We start from the raw sequence: 14,181 nt of genomic DNA on the forward strand, positions 1-14,181 counted from the left end.
AATAAATTGAATAAAGTCATTTGATTTTAAGAGATTTCAAATTTGATTTTAAAAATACCATTTGTTCCAAAAAAATCTGACCGAAGTTGGATCGCATTCAGGTCGCATTCGAATCGTAATCAGATCATGTGTAGTGTGCGGCGGATTCAATACGTATACAATGTACTTTCCAACTGTGAAAAGTGACTAGTATCGTCTTATCTTGATACAGGAGTTTTAGAATCCATATACATATAATTTTTGATAAATGTCTAGAAAAAATAGTCGTTTTATTTCAGTCTGTCATTGCCATTTTTTAGAGGACATGGATTTTGGTCAACAACTTCACAATCTAACGATATGGATTGTATTATTAATATAAAAAAATTCAAATAATCTAAAATTACTTTATCGCAAACAATGTGGACATTCATTCATTATTTGAAATTCTCTGATTTCATTAACATTTCATTTACATATCAAGGACTATGTTGTCCTCTACAACACACAAAAAAAATTAATCGAAATTGAAATAAGACTCACTTCACTACTAATACGTGAAGTTATACATTGTTTATCATTAGATACGTTGCTATGCGCTCAATAAAAGGTGATTAAATAGTTATATTTAATATATGATACATTTACCATAATATATACATCATTTTGTTTTCCATAATTATGTAAAAAACAACTACATACACCAGATCGTTTAACGTTTAATACACGGCAGCGAATCAAAAATGATTTTGAATACAGTAATATAAAAACAAAACTCATGATTTAAATATATAGGTTGATCAAGAAATGTTTATTTGGTATGACACTCCGTCCATCGACAATCTCCGAACATAAAATAAAAGGTTGGCGTTGAAAGTCTTGTGACGTCGATAAGATCTCAATCCAATGAAAGTCTTCCCTCTCCGTCGTTAGTTTAGCAAGCACGCCACTTACGGCCAAATGCAGGACATTTCAGAAGCAGACTGCCGCGGCTCCGCATGCGGTACTTGTTAATTTTCTTGAGTAGGCGAACTTAGTTGTGTTGCATTATTTCAAGATTTGCAGACACTTTCACCCTTTTTGCACCCACGTTTCAGCATGAATAGTAAGAGTCTTGTCTCTCTAAACTTGAAGTGAACTGTTCTAATCGGTTGATAGCCAGGAACTCCTCTCAGCTATTTGAATTAATGCATTTACAGTCGGATATCGAGAATGCTCCGTTGATACATGGTGGCTTACCGCACAGACCTTTCCGAACACAACTAGGAAGAGAGAGAGAGAGAAAAAATAGGATCTAGAATTAGGATTCTGAACGTAAAGAATCGTTCAAAATCATTCTACTGAATTATTCTATCATGAGGCCAATTTATACTCGCATAAACATTCTCTTGAAATATAAAAATAATGTATAAAGAACAAGTTTTTTTGCATGCAGCCCACACACCCTTCCCTTTCCAAATCAGCGTGCCCCCTCCCCGAATGGGCCATCGTAATTCTAAACAAACTGCACATGCTCTGCGTTTATTCTGGTTGCCAAAAGGTATATTGGTAAAGACTACATTACAGTGCATGAACCTATTACATGCCTTCATCGTGTGCTTGACATCCTAAGAACTCAATCTCCCTTTAAAAAATCATGCTTTCAAAATAGGTAACACTTACTCGCATTCTTCCTGCGACAGTTTCCCGTTCCGCCTTCCTTTGTAGATGTTCTTGCAATGTCGGTCCTGGCTCAGGCAATCGCAGCCGCAGGTGTCCTCGTCCTGCAAGAACGGCTTTGGACACCTGTTGCGGCACTTGCAGGTGCATTCGCTGTAGGACCACACCTTGTCATCGGGGCAGTCGACGACCGGTTCGGGGCAGAAGGATGGCTTGTCCTGGCACTCGCACTCGAGGTCGTGTACGGTTTCGTGAACGATCTCGATGGGGATCTGCTGTCTCACTTGTAAGAACTGTTGGAGAGACAAAAAAGGGCGTGATTGTTACAGGATGGTCTAGGCAACCTGGCTATGTTCTACCATCAAACCTATAGAGGACATTCGTCAAGTTGTAAGTCCTTAATGACAGGTGCCCCTGAACTTTCTTGTGCCTCATTCTGCTAAGGCTTATTCTTTCAAGCATATCATAATACCTCATTAAAAGAACAATAAAAACCATTTTGGATACATTCTAACCTCCAATGTATGATAAAGTCAGTTTGAGAGATTCTTTAGCCATTATAAAAAAAAACCCTGCTAGAATAAAACGCATTAAAGAACAATACAAATCATTGCTCCTGGATTCTGGCTATCTAGAGTTTTAAAAATTCGATGGCTTCATCGCGAGAAATTATCCCTTGGGGGTAATCAAAGTTTGCGAGTCATCACATTTGAAGTAAAATGACCATATAACCATGATAGCACTTGCACACCAGACATGGTACAGATTCCAGGAACGGATCCCGACCGGTATGCGCAGCAGAAAAGGGGATGTGAATAAGAAGTGTTTTCAACTTTGTCCAAAGGGGTCGTAAACACCAAACACGCACCGCATCGTGGTAACCAAACGGTAAACTGTGACCGGAACTGTTTTATGGGACTGCGTTTTGGACGATAAAGTTTTGGGCGCGGTTACCCAGACCACACTCAGTGAAATGACTATAATGATGCATTAAACCTGGTAGATAACTTACATTCATGGTGACATTTGTCGTCCTTGACGGCACGCATTCTTGGTCGTCCCCACAGCATCCTCCTTGCTTGCAACGACGGACCACAATGCACTCCGGTAACAGGAAGTCGCCATACCCTCTGGGGATGCCTAACTCTTCATAAGAGTCCACCACACGGTCGCGAGGTTGGCACTGCACCCGTGCCCTCTCATCCTCAATTTTGGCCATGAAAGCATTGTTTATCCTCGCTGTAACATTAGAAAACAAAAGAACAGAAACAAGAAAATTAGTTAATTTTGATGTTTGTGTATTTACTGATGCATGTATTAACAAACAGAGCGACGAAATTCGATGGCAACTTTTCGTGGGATTTATTGCTATTATATCATGTATAGGGAATGAGTCTCTGATAATAAAAGTTGAGAAAAGGAAGAAAAACGTAGGAATTGCATCTTTAACATGTTTAATTACTTTTACCAATTTATCAAACTCGGACTGATTTAGACAGTAAGTTTTTCTCTGACAGTTTAACTTCATGGTCATGATCACTGTACATGACGTAACAGATGACAATTTGAGAAAAGAGGGGGCGCTCTACCCATTCGTCAATCTGAGAACCTACATCATTCATGTTATTACGATTTAGAATTCAATCCAATGTCGTGAAGTAGAGATGCGAAACTGCGTTAACATTTCCGATCCTTTATTTTGGGCTTTCTTCACCACTTGTTGTCTTCTTGTTGTTTGTTTGTTCCTCTTGTTCTTTTGTACCTAGTACGGGGATTTGATATTGGCAATTTCTGTCGAGTGATAATTCTGTTGATATTGCATTGTACAGGCTGTATGATGATGGCACAAGTGCCGAGAGAGTATTTCGGCATTTCATGATATTGGGAGATCTAACGTCACCAAAAACATGAAGGCACCGTCGAACAGAAATACAGTTGTTTGGAATGCAGTTTGTTGAGTTGGATTGAACACACATGAACCGTTTCCTCAGCTAATTTGCTTTCTATTCTAGTTTATCTATTTTTTTTGTCAACAAATCGTATGAAGACTGTCGCATTATCGCGCCTTTCCGTTCGACATACATTAGCTCCTATCCAGACGACACAACAGAGCGCAGAGAATGTGCTCTCCAAGCGTTGTCTAACACTCATTACGATGTGAGAGGCCGACAATGGTAAAATGGGGTTTTATTAAACCCTTAATGGATATTGGCTGGCCTGTGGGTGTCATGGCGTTTTTAGTGTCAGATTATGTCCCGTTTTCAACACCGTCAAAACAACTCTCTTTTCGAACATCATCATGATCAATCATCAGACCACAATAGAACTGCTTTGTGGATGGACTCTGCATCGCCCACATACTGGTCATATTCGAATGATTCTGTCTGAAGCAGGGAGGTCTGGAATCTTACGACGTGGGCCTGCCTGCGAACAGAAGCCATAGTTCCACACCCTTCTCGTTATCCACCCATTGTCAGAGAACATTCTGTGTCGGCACCTTCCACAATGCCACAGATCCACTCCCAGAGCATCCTCATTTTCACCCCTTCAACAACATTCATCCGACACAATTCGCACCCGCATTGAAAGGCTCCCTTCCTACCTCAAACAATTTCATAGCATTATCACCAAACAATGATTTCAACAAATAGAATCATAAACTATCGACCCCCAGCACGCTATTCTAGCCATCACTCATCCAGGAGTTGGGCATATCAAAATCGTCTAAATTTCGGCAGGGACTTGGTGGGACCCAAGGGTGCCAGATAGCAATATCCAATTTGTCAAATGTGTCATTGACATCGTTCTCTCTTTCACCCATTCCAGGACTTCTCCCTTCCCCTCGTCTCAAGAATACCAGTTCCTTGCTCAACAAATCAGACTCGAAATTTCAAGGATGGAAAATAGATTTTCATCGCAGATAAGCCCTGTCATGGCGAGTATTCAGCGAAAAGTCACTTTGGAAGAAACGCATCAACGCCACTAAACTATGGACCTTTGATATGTAAAGGGAAAGACTGGCCCGTCAAAAGATGGACATCAAGAAAAGAAAACCTCAAAGTAATGACAAAAACTAACAACAGCTAATGATCCATATATTCCATGCCGAGAGCGAGAGGCGACAAGAAATCAGATGTACCTTCGAGAACAACAATTTCTGATTTTCCCTAAACCGATACGGGGATGTAATGCATATGAAACGAACGTTTTAAGGTTGTATTATTTGCTGCTGATATTGATAAAAGAAAATGTGTCATTTCATTTTATGATTGTCAATAAAATTCTACTGGAATAAATTTGGCTCAGCATTCAAGGCATTGGTCGAAACATTACGTATGCGTGATAATATTACACCGGTTGTCTGTCTGATAAAAGGCGGGAATCCATTAAAGTTTTATAACTTCTATTTACCCATTGTTTAAAAGTTATTTCGTTAAGGTATTCCCAATTCTAATGAGTGTAACAATAATGGTTAATGATTATTTTCATTGGGCGATATTAACTGACCGAAGAATGAACATGTGACAGTGTAATGTCGGTCGTCTCGACTCTGCCTGCCTTAGCTGTAAAAATATTATCATCTGCAGCGCAACGTTGGTTAAAAGATTGCCATTAACATGTCATATAACTAAAAATTATTGACTAAATCTTTATACAACATTGGTTAAAAAGAGTATGCATGTTCCATGTGTTAATACTCACACAGCATTGTATTACCCAATTTCGGAAGATTTTTTGGTTCGCTTGTTTTTTTTTTTCTTTTCAGTGTTTTGTTTTTCTCCAGTGTCAGCTGATTTTACTCCAAAAACCCAATTTATTTAACCAATTTCGAATGCGATTAAAATCACCCTTGCCCTCATTTTTATATATTAAAAAAAACAAGTCATTTTCCCCCAACTATCTTCTCATCGCGTTATCTGTTGTGTGCGTCCATGACCATCCCGTGACACTACACAAGAGTCTCCGAATTCATCAAGATTTCTCTCTCTTTTTTTTTCAAAAATAATATCTTCTCAGCAAAAGAAGTTGAGAAGAAGCTCCTAGACCTTACCCATCCGTCCAGGTTAGCCTACCAATTTCCTCCCTGTTGATCTGCTTTCGATTGCCCGCTTCCTATCTCCAGACACGAGAATTCTCAGCGCTTTTATAGTATCAAGTTCGACAAGAAGTCATGCACTTTTCTTTCTCTCCCACAACATCATAGCACTGCTGCTCTACCCATGCAGACGACCTTTGGTAAACTTTCCTCGTTTTTTCCCCTATATATACATTTCTGGAAACCTTGATCATTTTGTAAGTGTAGGTGTACGCAAACATGTATATATCCCAAGTTGAATTTAATTTAATGCTTTAGTATAACCAAACGTCTTTTAAACGTTTTTTTTTTAATATTCTGTCTCTGTATATTTTCACTAGCTCATTATGGTACCACCTTAGGTCGCATAAGCTGATAGTGTTAACGACGTATAATGTTAAAACAATATCGAAAAAATGTAAATAAATAGAAAAATGAAACTAAAAGAATGGACTAGCCTGAATGTAGAAACTGAAGTGACAGCTAGTTGTTGAAATATTTAAAACTTATGGCGTTTGTTTATTGACAATTTAAAGCTTTAATAAAAATTAAAAAAACCCGAGCGGGCAATTTCAAGTTTATAAGTACAATTTCCATTCGTTTGTTTTGCTCCCTCATTTTGTATGATTAATTACTTAATATTGTTTCTTACACCGGTGATTGCGTAATCGTGATTATTGGGACGGGGTGAGGAAAGATGAATAAGTTGTTTTTTCAGAATGATAAATGCGAAATTTCGAATCAACTTATCCTCTTCTGCTACAAGTGATGGGAAATGCGAAATTTCGAATCAACTTATCCTCTTCTGCTACAAGTGATGGGAAATGCAAAAATAACTTTTATTTTTAAGCAATTAGATACATTTTTTGACATTACATTGCCTGAAAGTTTTCTAAAGTACAATATACTGGAAAATCTGTGCCTGTTTTAATTCATCTCGGTAGAATTGATTGAAAAAAAGCTAAGTGATAGTGTGTACTGATACAGGCGATAAAAAAAGCAGACGAATAATTGGATGAATATCATACAACTCTACAAACGGTTATCTAGATTGTTAAGACGCGGTGTTTGTACCTCTTAAAGCTACCTCTTGTATAACTCTTAACATAACTTAAAAAAAAATCCAGGTAAGATTAATATGGATTCTAAAATGGGAACATCTATCTCTGCATAATATCTCAAAATGTATTATCTGTTATTCTAAAAGTGTCTTGAGCATGAGAAAAAGAAGGAAACTGGTAAAAAAAAAAGAAGAGTGTAGCCGTTGTTCCAGAGACTCGAATGGGGGGAAAGGGGCTAAATGTAGCTCGTGGTGTCCCCGGAGGCTCGGGCGCAGAACATCGCGGATGCTGGGGATACTACTAGAGGATGCTGAGGTTTACAAATACTGGGTTAGAGGAAAACGTATCACACGCAAAGCAATTTTAAAAGGGGGTTGAGAAGAGACATGAGATGTTATATTTATCTTGAAATGTTCACTTTTTATCATTTTCTTACTTTTTTTTCTTTTCTTATTCTTGTTCTTCTTGTGTCGTTTTTATATCTTGTTTTGTTGTTCTTTTTCTTTTCCTTGTTCTCTTTTTCTTCTTTTTGTTGTTGTTATTCTTCTTTTTTCTTATTTCTTCTACTTCTTCCTCTTCTTTTTTCTTCTTCTTCTTTTTCTTCTTGAATTAAATGAAGTAATAAAGTATCAAGGAAATGTAGCAATGATTTGTGTAATTTAGTGAAACAGTGCTTTTATTTATGTTTTTTTCTAACGCACTAAATACTTCGTTGGTCATCCTGAATGACGTCATAGTGTATTTGTTGTTACATCAGCAGTAGTAATTCTATCGACATACGCCCACACGCATGCGTGTTTACGTGTGTTCAATTTATTAACTAAAATTCAACTAATTCGCTCAAAAATAGACTCATGGGTTATCCCACATCAAAACAATGATAAGCCTATTTGTGGTACATTATTGTAACACGCTATTTTCACTTTGACAGTTATTTTGGTTGCTACAAAAGGGTGACTAATAAGTTTGTTTTCATGACAAATGAAAATAAACCACGAAAACAAATTGTTAAAGTGCATCGTGAATGTAGGCCTACGCTCTAAAAACACTGAAAAAAACAAAGATAAAGCGAGAAGATGCATAATGATTGACGGGAAAAATCACGACGGCAAAAAATATCAGTTTTACGTAATGCTAAAACATTGTTTATGAAAATACGTATTTAACAGTGTATAACTAATATAATACACGGGTGACATAATGTTTCATTTTAAATCAGTATAGGTAAATTATTGTTCAGATATTTTTTTAAAGAATGTATGGGTGTGAATGTTTTGTTTGAATACACAAGTGTGGAAACTGATTTATAATTTCGTTTTTATAGTAAACAAAATGCCGAACATAATAAAAGGGCATGGCAACTGTTGAAGGTAAATAAGACTCATAACGATAATAATAATTGACAGTTATAAATCTTTACCAGCACCGTGTTATAACATTCATAACGCTTCTACCAGCATTGCCTGCGGAAGTGATTTCCATAAATTTTAATAAAGTGCGGTTCTCCAGACGTCGTAAACAACAATTTCAGAATAGATTGGTGTTGCAAATCGTTAGAAAAGAGATCATCATTTTACCGTCTAGATTTTTAAAAGAGTGAACTTTGCACGAAATTATCTATTGTGGAGAATTTATCCCCTTTTTTGAGAAGTATAGCTCCCATTCGTCTGGTGAACGAATGCAATCTAACGCGTTTGGGTTGAATACTGCCTGGATTACTGAAACAATGTCACATCCAAATTGTCAATACAAAACGCACAAAGAAGCAATCAAAATTCCTTGCGTTCCTCTACATCTCATATTTTATTCCACATAAGGAAGTTAATAAACGCCTCAACAAAAATTGCCCTTCCCCGTAACCCACCAACGGATATTTTGAATTTCGTACACAACTACACTTCAGTTTCAGGAAATGTTTAAAGCTTATAATGCGTTTTCTTTATGAGTAAAATTTCTACATATTTTATTTGGTAACCGGTAGGTAATACATACACAAACAAGTGGAATCGACCAGGTGTCTTCCCTTTCAAAAACCCTCATTTTCTCGTTCAAACGTAAAATGTTGAGGAGAGTATAACGTCATCGCCAACTTCTTCTTGTTTTCTCTTCTTTTTTTTTGGGGGGGGGGTGAGCAGAAATTATTTTTCCATACGTGACGTTAACGTAATAGTTAGCTTGCGAACAATAATGGGAATGTTTTCCCTTTTTCAACAAATTCTGGAGCATCAGTTTATTTTGTGATTTTTTTTCTCTCTCTCTCCTTACTCCCATTACGCGGGCGCCTGAGGAAACAATCTAAATCGTGTTAACATTTAACTTTTCTTTTAAAGAGAGCGAAAAAAGTATGATTGAAAATAGGCATCAGAGTCAGACAGTAGGGTGATTAAAATTCCAGGTTTATTAAAAACTGATGGGGGTTTTACTGAATAGGGCAGGGGTTACGAACTCCCTGGGTTAAACCAAAGACAAGGAAATGGGAATGCAAGCCCGTTATATATACAGTCAGTGAAAAGACCTCGTCAATTTTTATTTTTTATTTATTTTTTGTTAAACATTCCCGGCGATCGATGTGACGAAGATGAATTAGTAAATTATTTGCGGGAACAAATATTTAAATTCCCATGTTTACAATCGGCACAACAATGCGGCAAAATACTGCCTGTGTACATAATTCCATTAAAAAGTCAGGGTTTCCCAAAACGGTTTTATACCAGTTTAGGTGGTATATGATTTGTTGATTCGTGCCAAGTTAAATGCCTTTATTCTTTTTGTTGCAGTTAATTTTGAAGGAAATGCACCATGAATTCTATTTGATGATTATATTAATGCATGTATGAATAACAGCGGCGTTGGAATAGGTTCGAGAGGCGATGGCGAGAGTAATAGGCATTAAGTTATACAGGAATCGTTTTGCATGGAATTGTTGTGGCGACTTCATGCGCGAAATGTCCTTCATAGGTAAATGGTAAAGGATAAATGACAGAATGATAGGGTGGTGCCAGCACCCCGTTAGGGATGAAGATTTGGAAAAAAGGGGTAAATGTCTGCATTTTACAGACGAGTGTCATTATAGCGTCAGTCGCCGTTTTCGACTTCTTCTCGATAGATTGCCTTACACAAGAGGTCAAATCATAATCTCCTAAATGTTCAAATGTAACTCAAGATTATTGCACTGTATCACAGGACTGGCAAAGGACCTTGCCATTAATTTAGCCTTGTAACGTCAGTTAAGGAACGTGATGTATCAAGACTCAATTAGCAATTAAGGGCCATTGATTTTAATGACCATTCCTCTCTTTGATTCGTCACGGATCGTGCCAGATGCAAAACGAAAAGAAAACATGGGTGAGACATAGCGAATCCTTGGACTCAATACGTGATTGAACATTTTGGTATTTTTATTTTTTATTTTTGTGTATGTCACGTCCATTATGATAAGCATTTACTACTGCTTTACATGTTTACAGTCAGAATAATTACACTACCTGTCATAAATAGATATGTCAAATCTATTTGCACAGTCAGCTTGATCATTCCAGTCTATTACAACGAAGAGAAAAGGATGATTTTGGAGAGAAAGAGAATATCTATAAAGAGAGGGATGGAAAGTTCAAGCGAATCTCGTTAATTTACTCCCATGAAAAGAATGGCCAGAAAAAAAGGCATCGCATTGTTAAAAAATTCCTCCGTCCGTATTTATTTTTTTGCTCGCTTTGAGAGTTTTGTGTGAGGATCAAGCGATGCGACACCGATTATCTTTGTCTCTTCGGATCACAAGCGTTCCATAATACAGAGATCTCATTTTCGTCGATAGATAACAACTAAAACTGGAATGTAAATTGATGAATAAATGAAAGAAATATAAAATATGGCAACCCGCCCATCTACCAATATACGCCACATTGTGTTTGAATCGCAGTCTATTTTTTGTGTGTATCAATTCTCTTTTCATAACTCTAATCATCTTGCTATTTGTTTGCAGTTGATTGTAAAATGATTTGAGAGCTGGAAGAATACTCGTCTCTTTTGACCCTAAATTGACTCGGGCTATAGATGATTATTGGGGAAATATTTTAAAATTAGAAAGAATGGGAACGGGAGGTAGAAAGAAGGATAAACAAATTTGAGGGGGTCTATTGATAACTCCATTTTTGTCATCCCTTTTTTATGCATTGCATGGGGGAAGTGCGTGTTCTCATAAATGACTAATTTCAGATTTCAGCATATAAATCCATGTCATCTGAGTTTATATTAAGAGTCAATTATAATCATACATTATGAATATTTGAGAGAAAAGGGAACTTTATTAACATTCAAAAATTCGTAAATCACGTTCATCATGAGCATGTCTAAAAAAATGAAGTAAGACACAAAATCGATTATTTTCAAAAAGGCAAATAAAAAAATGAGACGTATTTTTTTCTGATAAGGCTTATAAGAAATGGCACTATATACGCTCGCGAGTAAATTTTCACCAATATACCGCAGATAAACATGGATAAATGCAGAGTATGTCAACCGTACTAGAAAGGACTGTGAACTCGGGCCAATATAAAGTGTACTTTTAAGAATTGTCGCTTTTCCCTGCACATGCATGACGTAAAATCGTAATGTCATCAATCAAAACTAAACAATAATTGCGAGACATTTTACAATACATTGCAATGTCAGTGATATCATCGTTCGTTATCTAAATCGGGGTCGAATGTCAGACAAACATTACACATCGCCTTTCCAAAAATAATTAAGTTTATTTCAAAGATACCTTAGGTGTGTAATTACGAACATAGATGATGGGGGTAGATAAGATTTTCTCTCTTATGGAACGAAAATGACACGAATTCATATTCAAAGGCATTTCAAGATGACGACCCAATGTAATATCAGATTAAGATCAGTAAAGTGCATTTGAAATGGGTACCGCGTTACCAGCGATTGGTCGTGAGGATGGTGCTTACGACTGATCATACACAATACTCAATGTAATTATCGTAGAATTCAATCCTAAAATCAATCATTAAGCCCCATGTAACCGGGCCCCGAAAGATATTCCGGAACTGGCATCTTGTAGAATCGCGTGCTCGTACTATTTATTAATATAATACCAGGTTATGAATAATGACTAACATTCCTTATTGTTAATAATGTTCTTTTTCATAGAAATGCAAGACTTTCATCTTTTTGTAGAGTGATAACGAATAAAAGAAATGGAGTGGGAATTGCTTTCAGAATTGTCTTAAATAATTAATAATATATCAACGCAACAATATGAAATGGTGATTTGCAGAAATCCTGTATAACAACATATTGAACATCATTTTTTAATGACAAATGCATATATTGATAAATCATTAATGATAAATTTGTTACTTAACGTCTTCATCGCAATAACGTTATAAATAAAGGTTTATAACCTTTGGGTTACAAACCCAAAGGGTAGGGATGTCGCTACATTTAAAAAAGAGAGATTTAGCCATCAAAGCCACATTAATCATGCAGAACACTTTGTAGACCTTGTTAAAATCATCAGCTATGAAGCTACGATGATAAATAATAGTCCACCATTACCACATGATGCTATATCTTCCATTAAAATTCACAACTAATAGTGAGAAATGGCGTTGTTTGTCTGTGCAAGCCCGGGTCAAGAATCGCGAAAGAAAAAAAAAACTAAAAGACTTCTCCTCCCCCGATTCTGTAATGAATTGGTAACAGAAATACAATTCAAGCTTATTATCTTCTTTTATCTCTCCTTTTTTGGGAGTCGGCCTTGCAATAAGTGCAAATGAAATTTTCTCAAAAGAAAAGTCATTACGTCGCAAAATCAATAAAAATAATGGAAACCCGCATTGATTGACTTGCAAAGGGAACGGCAGCCGTGCGGAAATCCTTATTCTTTTTGCGGTCAGTTTCAAGTACAAAAACTGAAGTGTTTCTTTTTAAGTACCTTTCGCTAGATTTATCCCTCTAATTTATTTGTTCTTACAACTTTTTTTCATTATGGTGATTCCATACACTTTGTAAGATTGAATGGATTTGTTTTGGAGGAGATTACTATCTCTTTACCGCATGTAGATGGTGTTCAAAACAACAACTTTTTTTCTCTCATGCAAATATAAAAAACACCTTTTTTTTCTTTATCTGTGATCATCTTTCTCATTGCTATCTCGTTAGTCATTTCATTTTGAGTAGTAAATTCAACCTGTTTTCCATTAAAGAAATCTGACTTACAAATATATTTATACAGAATTCCACCGAAAAGGAACAAATTGAAGTTAGATCTATTTTTCATTATAATTATATAGTGTTTTTTGTATAAATCCTTCATCAATATTTATACCATACGCCATCTACGACCGAGCTAAACACAGTCTTATACAATTATACAATCATCACGTACGTCAGAGATGAATCGAAAATTTTAGTAGATAGATGGATGGATGGATGGATGGATAGATAGATAGATAGCTATATAGATAGATAGATGGATGGATGGATGGATAGATAGATAGGTAGATATTGATAGATAGATAAATATTGATGAATAGAATTAACTACAAAACATAGGCAAAACAGAGAGTTAACGGATGACGGCTATGTAAGGGGGGGGGTGCAAACATGGGTGTGGTAGGGGCAAAGAAGGGATACATGGGCGTGGTCTACTTACATCCACTATATGATCCAGCCCTTCCTAGTCTTCTATAACTCCTCTTGTTAAGTGCTGATGGACTCCTATTAACAAAGTATCTCGATCTCGGCGTGTTTGTACCATTCAAACTCAGAGCATTCAAATAGTCTTCCAAAGCGTTCATATTATTCGTTCGCTGGTCCACCCGCCGGGATAACTGTTAAGAGAAATAAAGTGAAAAGGGAGAGCATCGAAATTAAAATTTTGATACACGGATATCGTCAATAAAGATGTAACGTGAGAAGGTGATGTCAAAATTGCGCTTCGAGCATGGTTGGTGTGATACAGTAGGTCTATTACAATCATGTTTCAAATAATAGTCCAAATAGGCCTATTTGAGTATTGATGTTAAAAAAATCGAGAAAATCATCAAAAAAGCATCATCCAAACTAATACTGGGATCTTAAGTAATATATGATTTCTAATGATGTACACTCTACAAATAAAGTGCTAATTTAGCATTTAATGTCTTTGTAGTTTGTATAGTGACTGCACCTTGAGTGCTGATTTTCTACTAGCACTTCATTTTTTTAGTCATGTCATACCCATACCTACACCTGCACGCGCGCGCATGATACTTCGAAGGTGCTGCAGACTTTTTTTTTTTATAAATAAGAGAGTTGGAGGGTTTTTTGGCCACCAATCTTGGCCACATGTTGGGTAATCCATTTAGGATAATTATATCAAGTATTCAACAGTAGAACTTCTAAAGAGATTAC

General features: G+C 36.5%; 1 protein-coding gene across 1 annotated transcript; it reads right to left on the minus strand.

The window, feature by feature from the left end:
• Nucleotides 1-1,069: 1,069 nt before the first annotated feature.
• Nucleotides 1,070-13,639, minus strand: LOC121406975. Its single transcript, XM_041597851.1, has 4 exons — nt 13,442-13,639; nt 2,651-2,877; nt 1,642-1,931; nt 1,070-1,241 (listed from the first exon to the last, which is right to left on the minus strand). The coding sequence occupies exons 1-4, from the start codon at nt 13,584-13,586 to the stop codon at nt 1,151-1,153; spliced, it is 753 nt and encodes a 250-aa protein (XP_041453785.1). The 5' UTR covers nt 13,587-13,639; the 3' UTR covers nt 1,070-1,150.
• Between the last annotated feature and the right edge of the window lie 542 nt (nt 13,640-14,181).

Source organism: Lytechinus variegatus, chromosome 1 (assembly GCF_018143015.1).
Source record: "Lytechinus variegatus isolate NC3 chromosome 1, Lvar_3.0, whole genome shotgun sequence".
NCBI classification, from domain to species: Eukaryota; Metazoa; Echinodermata; class Echinoidea; order Temnopleuroida; family Toxopneustidae; genus Lytechinus; species Lytechinus variegatus.